Source organism: Lepidothrix coronata, unplaced genomic scaffold (assembly GCF_001604755.1).
Source record: "Lepidothrix coronata isolate B3197 unplaced genomic scaffold, Lepidothrix_coronata-1.0 Scaffold112, whole genome shotgun sequence".
NCBI classification, from domain to species: domain Eukaryota; kingdom Metazoa; phylum Chordata; class Aves; order Passeriformes; family Pipridae; genus Lepidothrix; species Lepidothrix coronata.
Window position 1 is genome coordinate 2224888 of NW_016690292.1, and position 15843 is coordinate 2240730.

Sequence of the window (15843 nt, forward strand, 5' to 3'; positions counted from 1 at the left end):
GATGCAACCAGGAGAGCCTTTACTGCTTACATGAACTCTCCTTGCAGCCTGTGGCACCGGGACAAAAGCTGAAGCCCTGAGCACTGCTGCAGCGGAGCCTCTGCAAGCAAAGAGAAGGGCTGAGCCAGTGGCCATCAGCTCTGTGCAAATCCCCCAATGCACCATGGTGTGGGCCCCTGCCTGTGCTCACCCAAACCTGCTGGCAGGGCTGCCAGCACCCCCAGCTTGTCACCGCCACCACCTGTGACTGACCTGTGCCTGCACAGCAGCCTCGATGGGGAGCGGGAGAACAGTGAGAGGGGCAGACCCGTGGGCTCTTCTCCAGGAGAACAGTGAGAGGGCAGCCCGGGCTCCTCGGATCTGCACAGAGGCAGCCCAAGCTGCCAGTGGGAAACCACTGACTCTCCAGCTCGGGCACATCCTGACCGTGCACTGTGTCTGGGGTGAAGTGGGCAGCCACCGCTGGGGACTCCTACCCAAGCAGAACGCTGGCCCCCTGGCACAGCCCCTGGCCCCCACCCTCCCGGGCTGCCGCAGCCCAGCACGGCACAGCCCTCCCACCTCCCATCCCGCACATCAGCCTCCCCTCCGCACCGCTGCCTGTAAGGGATGGTAACCAAGGCAACGAGAAGGAGGCAGCCAAGGTGAAAGGCAGCCCAGGGCCCCCGGAGAGAGGCCGTGCCGGAGGCTGATGAGCAGCCTGCCTTCTCCCTGCCATTTCCTTGCCCACCCAGGCGTGTTATCTGCAGCCGCAGTGTGCGCTCTCTGCCTGCCCCCCACACGCAGGTGCGGGGCTAAGGATGCTCGGAGTGGGAGGCACACATGATGCCAGCTCTGCTGTGCCCACCGTGGGGAAGAGATGTGAGTGCTGGGACAGCCACACGTCCACCCCGGAGCAGCTGGGCGGCTCTGGCTGTGGACGACTTAGGAGAGAACAAAGCCATTGGTGCCATCAGTGCAGGGACAGAGTTGTGCTGGTGGTGGCAGCTTTCTCTCTGGGTCAGCAAGAGAAGACAGAGGGAACACGGTGCCTCCAGTCCCAGTGGTCGTCCCAGCTTCCCCTCTGTGCTGCTGGGGGTCAGCCTCCCCTCGCCCCTCTCCCCCAGAGGAAATCAGACAGCAAAGGGGACAGGTATTTTTGTATAAACCATTTTTAAGCCTCTGATGCCCTGTGAGGGATGCATGTAGCAGTGTGGGAGCGACGTGATAATGGAGAATTTAGAAATTCACCAGCTTCTCTCCCTGGGAACTGATGCTGTGTGCGGGGTCAGCCCAAGGGAACCAGGGCAGTGCCCAGACAAAAAGGCACAGGGAACCTTGCACTGCTCCAGTGTAGGGTAAAGTCATCCTTCCTCCACAGCACTGGGCACACATTGCCCTAGGAATGTTTTTATGACTTCAGGAGTTTATGACAAGGATCTTGCTTCTGCTGGTTACCTTGAAATACAGTGCAGATGCCTGGACCTGAGCTGTTCCTCTGGGCTCCCTGCATAGCCAACAGAAATAACCACCTGGATTTGCTTCCATGCTGCAATCCCATTGCTGGAGACTTCTATACTGGAGACTTCTATACTGAAGGCTTCTAGAAAATGTTGGGTGAACCACGTCTCCCGATCACCACCTTGCTCTGCTCACTGCTCTGCAGACGTAAGGGCAATTTGGATGCAAGGGTCCCCAGGCAGGAGGGAAGTGTTTGCTCTAGGTGAATTGTTTTAACCAGTCACTCAAGACCCACGGTTAAGTCAGATAGAGCAGGAGAGGGAGCCCCAGGTCATTCCACCAGGTCTGTGCTGCTACCCAGCCCAAGTGACCAGCTGATGCCACATCCCTGACCAGGTGCAGAGCTTGCCCCAGGCAAGGAGGCAGACACTGCATTTGCTATCCCTGCTGCCAGCCACCACTTCCCACCCCCAGCACCTCTCAGTGTCAGGCAGAGGAAGACAAAACCATCCCAGCTCAGACAAGCCCCTGGATGCCCAGCTGAGCAGCTTGTTTCCAGTAGCCAAAAACTGGGAATGCCTGTGAAAGAGTATATGAACATGGCAGTCATGTGGTGACTCTTGCCCATGTATTTCCCTCCAGTCATTTGTCTTAGCCTTCCTGAGCAAGATTTGCTATCCTGGTATTTAGCAGCTGAGCAAATTTTGCTTTCCTGAGTTTGTCTGGCCCTTCTCAAAGCCCACTGAACTGCAGCATTTGCAGCTCCCTCCATGGGACCAGCACCTCCTTCTGCTCTTCCCACAACCCTTCCCAAACCACACCACAGTGTGGGGGACAACCTCCAGATGGGAGATACGGGCAGCTCATATGGGACAATCTTACCCTTCCCAATCCAAAATCTGAACCACATCCTGATAAGATACTAACCCAATCTTATTAAAAACCTGTTTCTAATGAAGCTCTTGGAAAACTCTTCAAGTAAAATTCCTCTTCAGGAATTCAGCACCAGGTGCCAAGCCCAGAAAGGGATGGGCTGAACACCAGGCAATCCTGCCAGCTCCACCACTGCAGCAACACCCTGCTGCTTTCAGAGGGGCAACTCAGTGTCCAACATCCACACTCTGTAACTCCCACCATGGGCATACTCGATGTCTACATGTACCTCTAGGTCCCTACCCCACTCCAACACTACCCATTGCACTACAGGAGCATGTCCAAGTGCCACACGCCAGCTCTCCTCCTGCAGCACGCGCTGTCAGGCTCTCTGACCCACTTAGCTCAGGGGATAATCCTCAAATGAGACGGAAAATCCAGCCCAAGCCTCTCCTCTGCAAATGAGATGCAACAGTATCTCCATTCCTCCCCTCCTGCCACTCAGGAGCTTCCCACCACCTTTGAGAGCAGAGGTGTGCTCAGAAATGCTCCAGTGCCAGCTCCTGGTCCAGCCTCCAAGGTTTCTTCTCAGGAACACCATATCTTAACAGAGGAGTGGCATCCAGGGTCAAGCAATGCCCAGGATACCCCCTTCTCTGGGCACAGACGGCTCCCACCTGTCTGCCAGGTAAGGAGATCAAACGCTTTGCACCTACGAAACTCTGGTGCATCATCTCTAGTAACACCTCTGAGGCAACTGAGGAAACTACCTGCTGCTGCTTGCAAGTAGGAAAATGGGAGCTGCCAGCACAAGTGACTTACCCAAGAGTGAGGCAGCACCAGGGCCAGGTGGCCCTTGCCCATGAGGTCACACCTGCCCTTCTCCACCTGACACAGGTGCTGCAGTGTGAGAGGTACCTTGCAAGGTGGTGCTCCCCTGGGAAGATGACCCACGGGCTACCTAACCCTCAGCATCAAAAGCCAAGTTCGTGAGCCACTGACCCTTCTGCTGATGGCAGAAGCACACCTGCATGATCACCTCTGCAGCAACACCAATGAAGACAGCTGGGAGGGAGCAAGGGGGGAAAGACACAGGGTCCAAAACACTCAGGGAATCCATGGGAAAGCGGCAAGCCCCAAGGCTAACCCTCTCATGGAGTAATGCCCTACAAAACTCTGGAGAGGACCATGCCAGCAGCCCAGCGCTGAGGATGCTCCGAGCCTGCAGCCAAGGGCCCTGCAGAAACAAAGGCGAGAGACCTTGGAGGAAGAGAGCAGCTGAAACACAGCAGGGATCTCCCAGACTGTCAAGATAAGAGAGAAAAAGGTCAGGAGACTCCCTGGGGGCTCTGAGAAGAGCTGGATCCACTTCGGCTGAGCAACAAAGCCAGAGGGGGGGGACAGCTGGTACCAGGGGAAGCGGGAGGAGGAACACAGGATAGAGGACACAAGGGACAAAGGGGAAGACAGAGCCCACCGGGGCTGGGAAGCAGCCAACACCACAGGCCGCCTGGCAGGGCGTCCCTGTGACAATGCCACTGCTGTCCCCACACCCCGGGGGCAGGGGCTGCACCCAGCTTACACACTGGGCAGCCTTTCAGGCCAGCTGCCTGCCCTGGCCTGGCCATGCCCGCACGGCTACAGACAGGAGGGTGCTCTGCCGTGGCTGATGATGCCTTCAGGAAGAAGGATGGAGAGCAAGTACTGATGATGCTGTAAGGGAGCATCCAGCATGGCAGGACCAAATGGGCCAAAAGCTGCATGGCAGGGTCAGCGCAGGAGCAGAGAGGAAACCCCACAGTCAGTTGCACTTCTCAGCAAAATTCACTTGGAAAGCTCAACAGAAAACTCAGCCTTTTAATGCAATCAAAGAACAGTGCTGTAGGGCCAGGCTCCTGCACATAGGTATGGAATGACACCCAAGGGACTTCTGAGACTCAAGGGAAACGGAAAGGAGGAAGATAGAGTCCAACATTTCAGAACTGCAGGTGACCTTCTCACACCTTTTCATTTTCTGCACCAAACCCACTACAAGGATTTGGGCTGGTCCTCAACCCTTGCTAGGCACAAGAAAAAGCAGCTTGTCATCTTCTGAATGCTAGCACATGAGGCAAACCCTCCCCACACCCAGCAGCACACTAAAATCCTGACGGGTCCCTTTGTGCACCAGGACTTGCAGCCTACAGATGCAACCCCTTTTCATCGAAAAGGGCAGCCTCTAGAGCTGGGGAACACGCTGGCTGCCCCTGCCCTAAACCAAGAGGAGGGCTCACAACTGCAGCAGCAGCATCATTCCCACCGCTGCGGAGGGTCAGAGCCTGCGCGATGCGCAGCGATACACAGGGATGCACAGTGGCAGCAGCTCAGCCCAGCCTTCAAGGAAACCCTCCTCTTCAGGGGAAGGTTGCTAAGCAGCCAGGAAGGGATGAGGCCACAGGAACTGGAGATGTACTCTCCCTTCTGCAGGCATTGGTCCCAAGAGCTGACAGCCACTCAGACAACGCAGCCAAGCAGGCGAGCTTGGAGCCCCACGGCGCAGCCCCAGCAGGACCTTACCCAGCCCCAGCTCCCAGCTCAGTTGCTCCAGGGGCAGCCACGGCCACAGACAAAGGAGAAATCCTCGGTTGGCACAAGCTGTTGGAGCCAGGGGGAGGGAGAAAACCGACAGATCTGGTTTTATTATCTCTGCATTGAATCAGCTCCTTGGCTGGAGCAGCAGCACGAGGCAGAGGAGGGTCTCTCAACTCCCCTTGGCAGGAGCCAGGCAGCTGCTCTCTGGTCGGCTGCTGCAGGATCTGACACGAGGGGCCCGAAGTGAGCATCCTCGTCTGCTTGAGAGGCAAGGGTGGACATGGGCTGCAGCTGCTCAAGACTATGAGTTCCTACAAGTCAACCACAGTGCAAAGCCTTCCAGGACCAACCATGAGAAACCAATAGCCTCCAGCTGCTTTTAACATTCTCCCACTTCTAAACTCTGCCATCATTACCTCCAGGGCCCACCTTCCCACCCCGTTCCCCCACTGATGCCCAGGAGCACCAGCCTGCAGCACACAGGAGAGGCTGCCCTTACCTCTGGGCATCGGGCTGGGAAATGGCATTGACCACAGCCTCCACTGCTGTGTCAAAGAGCTCTGGGTCCTGCAGAGAGGTGAAAGCTGCCTGGATGAGGTTCTCGCAGTCCATCAGCGGGATCTCCAGCTGAACCCAGCTGGAGAAGCACTTCAACACCTTCTGCTTGATGAAACCCGGGGAGTCCTGCTGCTGCAGCAGCTGCTCCAGCAAAGGGAAGACAGAGCCGCACTCCTGCGCCAGGACACTCCGTACCTGCCCCTTGCGGTACTGCGGAAGGCGGCTGGTCTGAAACTCCTCGGGCAGCACCGTCAGCAGCTCCAGCAGCGCCAGGCACCGCGCTCGCCCGTCCACATTGGAGTCCTCCGCCTGGAACATGCGCACCATGTCTGCCACGGCGCAGGGCCAGGCGTCCGGCATCATGCTGAGCGCCAGGGAGGCCAGAGCCACGCACAGCCGGGTCAGCACGATCTTGGAGCCGCTGGCGAAGCGGGTGATGTGGGTGAAGAGCTGCGACTTGAGGCTCTCGTACTGGTCAGCAGGGATGTCATTCCAGTAACGCGAGATTTTAATGTGGAGAGCGCTGGCACCAAAGTACTGGATCTCGGGCACCTTGTCCATGTGGAGAAGCAGCCAGCTGAAGTGCCATGCCTGGGGGGACACCTGTGCCTGCATAAGCCATTTCTGAGCCAAGTTCTTGTTCTCGATGTTTGGGTCGTAATACAGCTGATGGAGAGCCTGGAAGAGAGAGGGAAGCACCCTAGAGCAGCCAAGGAGCACCAACGCGGCCTGTCCTGCCTGGGGAAGGCTCACCAGGACAGAGGCCAGTGCTCAGGCTGCCCTGCAAGGCCAGCCCCCCTCCCCACAGCAGCCTGTATTAGCTGGCCTCCCTCCCCGGACTCTCAGTGAAGCGAGAGTGATCTGGCAGCAGGGAGAGGACTTGCAAAACGTTCTTCCCCTCCCCTCATGCTTCACTCTGGACATTTCTTTTCCTTAGTCATTTCCCACCTTCACCTTCACTCATGCCAAATCTGCATGCTTCCTTGCTGATGTGCCATCGATGGGGTGGGCACAGGAACCCTCTGCCACACAAGGGCTGTAAGGGACATGGCAGACCAACACTCCTGGCTTCCATCCACACCTGCTCTCTGAAAAGTGCTGTGGATGCACTGGCTCTCAGGGAGCACGCGTGGTCCAAAACTTTCATCTGTGAGCCCAAGGAATGCAAGAGCTGCTGCAGATCTTTGTCTGCCAGGTTGTAAAGATTCCTGGAAACCCACAGTCACTAAACTCAGGGATTAATCCCTCTATGAAGTCCTTTGAAATATCCCCAAACCCATCTAATTACAGCTGAGCCAGGAGGGCAAGCATCTAACCCTGCCTCTGCCACCATCTCTCGCGACAGTCCACAGCTGCTCAGGCCATCTCTTCATATGGAGAAGGGAAACATCACTTACTTGCTCCCACAGCTTTGGGAGATCTAGTTACTGCTTTCCAGAGCTCAGATCCACATGAACAGCCTCACACAGGCTGCAAGGCTTTATTGGCAGAGGAATGTTATACAGATCTGAAGCCCAATATTAACTAGTTACTTATCCTGAGTGGGTGCAACTGGTAACCAGCAATGTCCTTGCACATGGAAGGGGAAGAGTAACTACCCCTTGCCTGAACTCCACCTTTCAGCAGCGAGGTTTTCTGCCTGGCACAGCACGTTTCATTTCAAATCGCTGACTGCACACGCCAAGAGCAAGGAAAATCCATGGCATCTGTCAGGCAATCAGGCACCCATCCCACCCCACCAGCAAATCAGAGGATGATTCTAGCAGGTGCAGAGGATTTTTCTGTGTCCCCACCCTGGCTCCAGGTCTCAAATATCCTCCTCCTCCCCCCTAAAAAGCTCTATGAAATTCTTGTGTGGCTCTTGTACCCAGGAGAGGATTTAAACCCTATTTTTAAGCATGCAGAGCTGGCAGCTTGGGGAACAGGAACAAGCTTCCCAAGTGCGTGCTTGTGCCTCCCTCCTGCTGCTTCCCAGAGTGAGACCAAAGAGCAGGACAAAATGGCAGGAACCTTACACAGTCGGCATTGCCTGGGCCATAATTTGAAACACCTCTGTTCAAGACTTTGTGACAGAGGAAAATGAGGATAACCTCTTTGTCAGAAAGAAAGAGGTTATGAAGTACGTCGTAGGAGATGGAGCCAGCCAACAGGGGCTGCAGAGGGACAGTGTCTGACCCACTAAGAGATGTATCCTGACACAGAAAAGGTTAACCCTAGATAAGCAAGACACTGGGAGAGGTAAATCTGTCCCAACAGAGCAGCCAAGGGGAGCCCCATGAGCTCTCAGCAGATAGCCAGGCCTTTGCTCTGTTCTCAGCTATCTCAGACTTCTGCACGAAGCATTGCTCAGCTGCTGGGGCAGAGGTAACCACTGTCATCCCCTCTTGGCAAAGCAACAATTTACTTCGCTGCAGACCAGTAGCTGCAGATGTGCTAAAAGTTCAACCACTCCTGGGGGCAGGAACTTGGCTCCTACCCCTGCTCTTGTGCTAAGGACTGAGTCATCCTGCAGCAGGGCTGAAGCTGGAGCTCCCAACCATTACTGGCTCAGTCTCTTATTTGCTCCCATCGGAGCTTGCTGCTTTTTTTTCCCCCGAATAAATCTCACTTGTGATTCCAGAATAGTGACAACCCACTCTTTCCCTTCCCCACTTGCTGGGCACCTTCACAAGGTGCAAAGGCCGGCAGCAGTGCCTGCTCCATAGCCCAGAACCCCTCCCTATCTCTTCCCAGCCTCTCTTTTTATGCCTCCAAGCATTTCCTAATGAATTTATTTCTTCTATTTTGAACAGTGCTAACACTCAAAAAATTGTGGGGAGAAAAAAAATCCCTATGCATCATAGATTACAAGGCATGATGTGTACACGTACCACAGGAGCCCTAACCTCTAAACTGGCACAAGGTTTGCAAAGCACGGACCTCACCATGTATGGAGGATGGATCTGGCCTCCAGCACTGGGTTTCTGACCCACAAGCTCCCCAGCTGCTCACCTCTGCTGGCCACAGAGCTGCTGCAGGCCAGTCTCACGGCAGGGAAGCTGCACAGGCAAAGCATGGCACTGAGCACACTCCAGGCACACCACAGCAAGTCCCAGAGTGATGTACATGCAGGGCAAGCCTTGCACAGCACCACGGGTGATGGGGACCATGGCAGGGCAGCAGAGCAGGGCTTGGCACACACACTGGGAAGCGCTGAGGGCTCATCCTCCACCTGGCTGGGGCTGTTGGTGCTGCTGGCTAAGGCCTGATCCTGCCAATGCCTTGAAGTCAGCAGACCCTGATGCAGCTCCAGCACACAAACATCCTGCACACAGCCCCAGCAGAGAATCCAGCACTGGCTATGCTAAAATAAGCAGCTGCTGCATTGTAACAATGGCAAAGAGGGAGCACTGTCATAGCTGCTCCTCTCGACACTCATTCTGGGGAGATGCCACTACCACTGCATTAGAGAACAGTGAGCAATTGGGTTTCAAGACCCCTTCCCAGGCAGAATCAGCTTTCCAGCCACATGGACAGCTTTCCCACCACCCCCACCACCTTGCCCACACCCCTCATGTTCCACCCTGTGCACAGTGCCCACTGTCACCAGTGAGCTCTCTGGAGAAGCATCCACGCCCAGCAACACCATCCCAGAGGCCCACTCCTCCCACTCCTCCTTTGGGGAGGTTTCCAGCAAAGGCCCCCAAGGACATGTGCTGGAGCCTCCACTGCTCAGCACCTCAAAGAAAGAAGATGAGTGCTGAGATGAAAAAGTCTACCAACTACAAGAAGACATTCAGAAGATGGAAGCAAAGCTGATGCTGAAGGCTCATGATGCAAGCTGCTGGAAGTCAGAAGAATATTCTGGAAAAAAGCAGCTGATGACTTTCTCAGTCCCCTTCCCCAAGCACCTTGCCTGGGAGGGGACCAGTTGTGGCAGCTCCTGAAAAGAAGCATGACTGCTCCTGCCTGCATGCAGGATACCAGGCAGAGAAGGAAAAGCAGCACATGCTCCAAGGCCACCAACAGCATACCCCATGTGGTGCTCTACACAACATGGGAGAGCCTTCCAGAGGATCTCCAGTGATGGGCAGGAATACTGGGACCATCCTAACCCAGCTCAAAGCAGCAGAAGAAACCCCTGGGAGCAGAGCAGGCTCTCTCCTTGACCTGCTGAGTACCATGCTCTACTGAGAGTGTGGGGCAGAGCACTGTGCCCTGCAGAAGGGCACCTGAACATGCTCCTCCCCAGCAAGGAAAGACACTGCCCTCATGCCAGGGGCAGGCACTGGCACTGGCTGCTGTTGAACTTTGACATGACCACACCAGCCAGCACCCTGAGGCCCATCAGGAAGCACTGGAGATGACAAGGGGAACTCATTAGCGCCAAGAAGGAGAAGCACAAGGCATGAAATTGGGCAGTGACATCTAACAGGGAGGCTTTGTGCATTCCAATTTGAACGGGTGGCTGACACCAGACCTGCCTCCTCTGCAATTAGACCTGTAACATGAGAGCTGGTAAACAGCCTGGCTGTCAGCTATGCCCTTTGGCCGGGGAAGGAGCTTTCTCCAACATCAGCTCTGCTTGGCTGAGAATAATTCAAGCTTATTATGATGGCTCTTCCCTGCTCAAAAAAAGCTGTGGCCAAAACCTCAGTGAGGCTTTAGTCACTGGAAAAGCATCAGCCCCTCAAATAAGATGCCTTGGGGCAGGACAGCTTGCCCAGAAGCCATGGGTCAGAGGTCCCATGTTAGTTCTTTTGGGAGGTGGAGGGGGAGCAGTCCAAGGAGAGTTACGGCCAAGCAGAGGCACCTGATCTTAGATTTCACTCAGGCATTGCAAGGGAAAAGAATCTTCTATGAGCCCAGCCCTCACCCCTCAGAGCTTCTGCAGGGAGTCCAGTGCCAGCAGGCTGTGACCCCGACTGCACTGCCTAAATACATTAACATGGGGTGCCCTGCAGAGAGGTGTTGCGTCCGTGCCATTATGGGATGCCAAGAAGAGCCCCAGACACACAGCTCTGACCCCACAGAACAGGAATGTGCTGCCTGCTGTTCTTGGGGGCTCCACGGGGAGACACCCTCCAAGGGCCAGTCTGGTTGAGCACACAGAGGTGACAGCAGGTACAGGCCTGAGGTCTGCATCCCAGCTGGGGAAACAGCAAGCTGCAAAACATATTCCTGTTCTGCTCCTTGTCCCATGCCCACAGCCATGGCATGGCAGGGGCAGCAGTGGCAGCCATCAGCCTCCTTCCAGCAGGACTCCCAGATGTCTCTCACTGCAGTCTCTCGCTGTCCTTTCTAGCTGAGCACACTCACACCGCCAGTGCTCCAGGCCTGCAACAGCACAGCCATTACCCTGGCTCTGCCAAGCGAAGGGAATATCATCCCTGCCTCCCCCTGCCCGCAGGAGCCAGCCCCCCCGGCCCCAGTGGGACAGGCTGAGCAGCCAGCACCCCAGGAAGGCGGCAGCCCGCTGAGGAAAGCAAATGGATGCAAAATAAAGCCGGGTGTGTGCTGCCACGCGTGCTGCTCCTGTTCAAGGACCCACATTTTGCCAGCAGTTTTCTCCCCCCTCTTAATAAAAGATGCTGTCACTCTGAAGCCCTTCTTTGGGCCCAGCTTGCCCACACCAAGTCCTTTGCTGTCCAGAAGAGGCTGAAGCCCAGACACAGCTCGGCAGCTTCGACATCCCTCTCACTGCTTCACTGCCATCAGCCCTCTGCAGAGCAGGGATGGGGGCTGTGGGAGACCCATGCAGTCTCAGGGTGGGCAGGAGTCTGAATAAGCAAAGGGTGAGCAGGACCAGAGAGGAACTCTGGGAGCACAGAGCCCAGGATGAGTTGCAACAGCGAGCTGAACACCCCTGTCCACCATCCCATATTTCTACCCCTCACGTCAGTGATGGAGTACACGAGCATTTTAAGAGAGGAATCCCTGCTGGCGCCCAGGCACCAATCACACCCACTCCTGCTCCATCATACATCAGAGCTGAGCGATGGCCCTTGTATAGCTCGGCCAAGCCCTGGCAAAACAAGGTGCTGCCCTCTCATCCCATCATCACCACACCACAGGAAGCAGCCATGTGTTCAGCCAAGGTTGGCTCTGGCTGCAATCTGCTTCTGCAGGAAGATCTGCTTAAACATGACACAAGGTGACTCCCTTGTTGGTGAAAAGCAGCTTCCCTCGATTTTGCAAGAATCTCCCCTCCTAAGGTCCCCAGCTTACCATCCCCAGCACAGCTGCCACATCTCACATACATGGACTGTCCCTAAGGAATAAGTGGTCAAGCCACTGCCAGCAGTGCACCAGACAGAGGATGGCATTCCCCCACCCTCAAGTATTTGTAATTCTCTTGATCAGGTTTCTGAAGACAGGCAACAACCCAAAGAAAGCAGATGCACTTGGGCTTCTCCTCCCCATCCTCCCGGGTGGAAGGCAGCCCCAGCAGCTGCCACATCCCTGAGGCTCAGCATCTCCGAGGAGCAGTGATCAAAGCCATCCCTCTCCCACCGCAGTAGGCTCCGGATGTCAGCTCCATGACACCCCGCCTACCCATCCTGCCAGAGAGACTCTGTGCATTCATCAGGCATCTCCAGAGAGGCACACGGCAATCTGGAAGACCCAGAGATGCCAGACCACTAATGTGCTAGGGAAAAGACGTCAGCAAATATTACAAACACCCCTGAGGATGAGAGGCAGGACGAGGGAGGAAAGACCTGGAAGGAATCAGACAAAAAAAGAGGGCAAAAGCAGGCTCTTGGAAAATTCATAGAGGAATGGCACTGCTTTTTTGCTTAATTCAAAAAGGGAGATATTGCCAAAGCAGATCCAACTGCACTAAGAACAGATGAAGAGGGTCTTGCATTCTTCTTCTGTCCAATATTGCAGTGTTAGGTGCTGCTACCCCAGACCCAAGGGAGACCAAAATTGCAGGGCACAAGCCTTGCTTGTGCACTACTTCTCTGAGATGGACACAGCCAGCAGGGACCGAACATCTGCAATCCATCTTCACCAGAGCAGCATTCATCAGCCCAGCACCAGGCTGTCAGTCACACTGGGGAGAGCTCCTGGGCACACAAAGGCACAGGCAGGTCACAGACCAGATTGCACCGTTTAGGCAATGGGAGGCTGAGCATCCTCACAGCCTGAAGCCCTCGGCTTTCCCAGCCTTCCCTTTTCTCCTATCCCTCCAAATGCAGCAGCAGAGCCCCACTCAGCAGCAGGTGCAGGGGCAGCAGAGCCAGCCCAGAGCTGCCGACTCCCAGCAGATCCAGGCAGCATGGCCACACCAGCTTGCTCTGGCTGTGCTGAAGCCAGAGCAGCATCTAGGTCAGGCTCAGAAGAAAACAAAAAGCAGATGAGCAGCCCTCGGCTGGGACTGGGGGACACTGACACAGTAACTGTACCACAATGGCTCAGCCTCAGCACAACCCTGCTCCTTCCCTCTGTCACGGGAGAGCTCCTCATGGAAAAAAGGAGCAAAAACATACAGGGAGCAACTTTCAGATGGCTTCTGAAGTGCAGCACCTGAACCTGGTACCTCAGGAACAAAGGCAGCTGCCTGCTTGCTGCCTGCAGGCTTTCAGACCTGTCAGCTGGCCCTGCCTCCAGCACCTGCACCCTCCTGCCTCCCTGAAACCACTGGTCACAGCTGGAGGGATCTAACTGTCTCTCTCTGGCACAGGTTATGCTGGATAAACACAGCAATGATGCTCTTGATGCTCTTCAGCTATGCAGGCACCAGAGCTCTGCAAAACTGGGGGATTTGCCCAGCCCACGGCATAATAAACAACAGCAGAGGTACAAAAGGGTCTTCCAGGGACATGAATCCTCTCCACAAAAACCATCAGAAGAGTGTGACAGGCACAGCCTCACCAGAGGCTGCCCTGGCTACAACTGCTACACATGATGACTTCCACTGCAGGTGTCCTGGAAAAGGCTTTGACCCTCTGATTTAAGAGATAACGAGCTCCTCATGCTGCTCCTAACACCAGCACTTAGCACTAACTGACTCAGAGTGGAGTCAAACCCTGACTTTAATCACTATTCAGTATTATTAATAGCACCATGCACAAAACCTGGCAGGTGGAAGAGCCCAGGCCAGTAGAAGCGTCATTCATCTGCCAGCATCACCTCTGACAAAGCAGCTCTACCCACCTGCCTCCCACCAACCCTGCCCCCAGCAAAGCCTATCTTTCCTTTGCTTTGTACCAGAAACATCCCACAGCCCTCCCTGGAAAAGACTGACACAGGAGGGCTCTGAGCTCTGAACCTCTGAGTTTTTTCTGATCCCACCCCCCATTTCTTCCCCTGCTGCCCCCTGCCAGCAGCTCAGAGCCCCACCGAGGTCCACAGCTGCACCTTCAGAGGACACCACTGAGATGGCAAAGCCTGCGGATACCCAGAGAGGCCAGGCAGGCTGGGGGGGAGGGGAGATGAAGCATCCTAGAGGGCATCTCTGCCTCCTCCCAAGCTGCAGGAGACTAAATCCTGAGCAGCTTGGCAAGGACAAGCTGCGTCTCGGCACAGCCCCACCTCGCCCAGCCAGCACCGGGTGCCCCCCACCCTGGCACTGCCCACCCTTCCCGGGCAAGTGTGCGCTTCATTGTTGGTGCAAACAAAGGAGCGGTTTGTGTCTCACGAGGAGAAAGGAAGTCAGAGACAAAATCATCCAGCAGCCCTGGATATATGCAGAATAAGCTGCAGAAGGTTGCATGAATGTACCATTTTCCAGACATCAGTTAATCCCCCTGGACGTGCTCTGTCTCCATCTCCCTGGAAGAGGTGAGCTGTGTCTCACCTGAAGCCACAAAGGCAACCAGTGCCCAGTTACAAACCTGACATCCCTGACCCAACACGTCCAGCCAGGCCAGGCAACCTACTGGGGAGGGACGCGTGTGAAATGTGCGTGGGGACATGGTACAGTGGTGGGCTTGGCAGGGCTGCGTTAATGGTTGGACATGATGATTTGAAAGGTCCTTTCCAAGCTAAACGATTCCGTGATTCTATGTGCCCACCAGCTCGCCTGTAAGCATTGCTTTGGCAAGGATCTCAGTCTATTCTTATAGAGGAAAAACGAGGACACTGGGATTCCCACCAGCTGTCTGAGGACAGAGCTATGGATGTCTGTCAGATGTCTGGCTACAGGGTAAGTGGAAGGGTGATGTACTCTCTTGTTGTTTGCCCTTCAGGGATGCATCCTCTGCTGCCCTGCCCCCATCACCTCCAAGGTGGCCAAGGGAATGTTTTGGCTCAGCTGCCTTCCCGGGTGCTCACTGGGGTGCCCTGCTTGGTCTCTGTGATGAACTCCAGGTCACAGGGCAGCTGCTCAGGGCTCACCCCAACAGCAGGCCTTGGTTTCCCGTGGCTATTCCGTGGATCCCAGATTTCAGCAATCGCAGCCTCACTCGTGTTGCCCTGCAACTGCTTTAGAGGACCCTGAGCATCAGGGGCTGGATTGCAGGGTTAGAAAGACATCACGGGGCCATCCGCCCCCCTGAAGGCTCTTCCCAACCGTAATACTCAACAATTCCCAGCACATGGCAATAGTCCCTTCCCTGCCTGATGGAGACAGTGATAATGGGCTTCACATCGATGCGGCTGGCTCAGTAGCCACGACCAGACCTGTGGGCTCTTCCTGCCCGGCGCTGCAGCTGGCGACCTAGAGAGCTGACGCCGGTCGGAGACACACACAACCCCTCCTTTCTGCTCTCATTCCTGCCACATCGTTTTCCCTCCCAGGCCGCCCCGGCGGCTCTCCCTCCCGCCCCACGCCCCGGGGGCTGCGGGCAGGGACAGGGACAGGGGCTGCCGCCCACCGCCCTCCCCGGGCCCGGCACAGCCGAGCAGGTGCCCCCCCCGCTCCCCGAGCCGCATCCCCCGCACCACCGCGGCAGCATCATCTCCCCGCCGCCGCGCCCCCCGCCCCGCCACGGCCGGGCCGGCGGGGTTCGCTCACCTTCTCCACGTTCTCCACGGTGAAGTCGAGGCCCTGCGGCGGCGGCGGCGGCGCCTCCGCCCTCCGCTCCATGGCTGCGGCGGCGCTCAGGAGGCGGCGGCGGGCGGGCGACAGCGGCGGCGCACGGGCAGCCGCATCGCGGCGGGACCCGCCTCCCCGCCCCGCCGGGGGCGGTGGCACCGGGGCGGCGCGGGGCGGCTCGGTCGGGCCGGCAGGCGCCCGCGGGACTCCCCGAGCGGCCCCGCCGCCCCGCTCCGCTCCTCTCCGGCTCCGCCTCGCCTCTCCCCGCGGCCCCGCAGGCGCGGCCGGGCAGCCCAGGACCTGCCGCAGCGCCGCGCCGCACGCCGGGAGCGGTAGTCCCGGCAGTCCCGGCAGTCCCGGCCCACGCGCGTCCCCTGCCGGGCACCGCGGCTGGGCGGGCGCCGGGGCCGCTCCCACGCACGGGGCGGGCGGGGCCGGCG

General features: G+C 56.7%; 1 protein-coding gene across 2 annotated transcripts in view; it reads right to left on the reverse strand.

Moving 5' to 3' along the window:
• The window catches only part of IPO13 (importin 13), a 31556-nt gene extending 16065 nt beyond the window's left edge, over positions 1-15491 (reverse strand). For both annotated transcript variants that reach the window (XM_017824692.1, XM_017824691.1), the window contains exons 1-2: positions 15383-15491; positions 5384-6120 (exon numbers count right to left, since the gene is read on the reverse strand). In XM_017824692.1, the coding sequence (XP_017680181.1) occupies positions 5384-6120; positions 15383-15454 (809 nt within the window). In that variant the 5' untranslated portion in view covers positions 15455-15491. The remainder of the gene's footprint in view (positions 1-5383; positions 6121-15382) is intronic.
• Between the last annotated feature and the right edge of the window lie 352 nt (positions 15492-15843).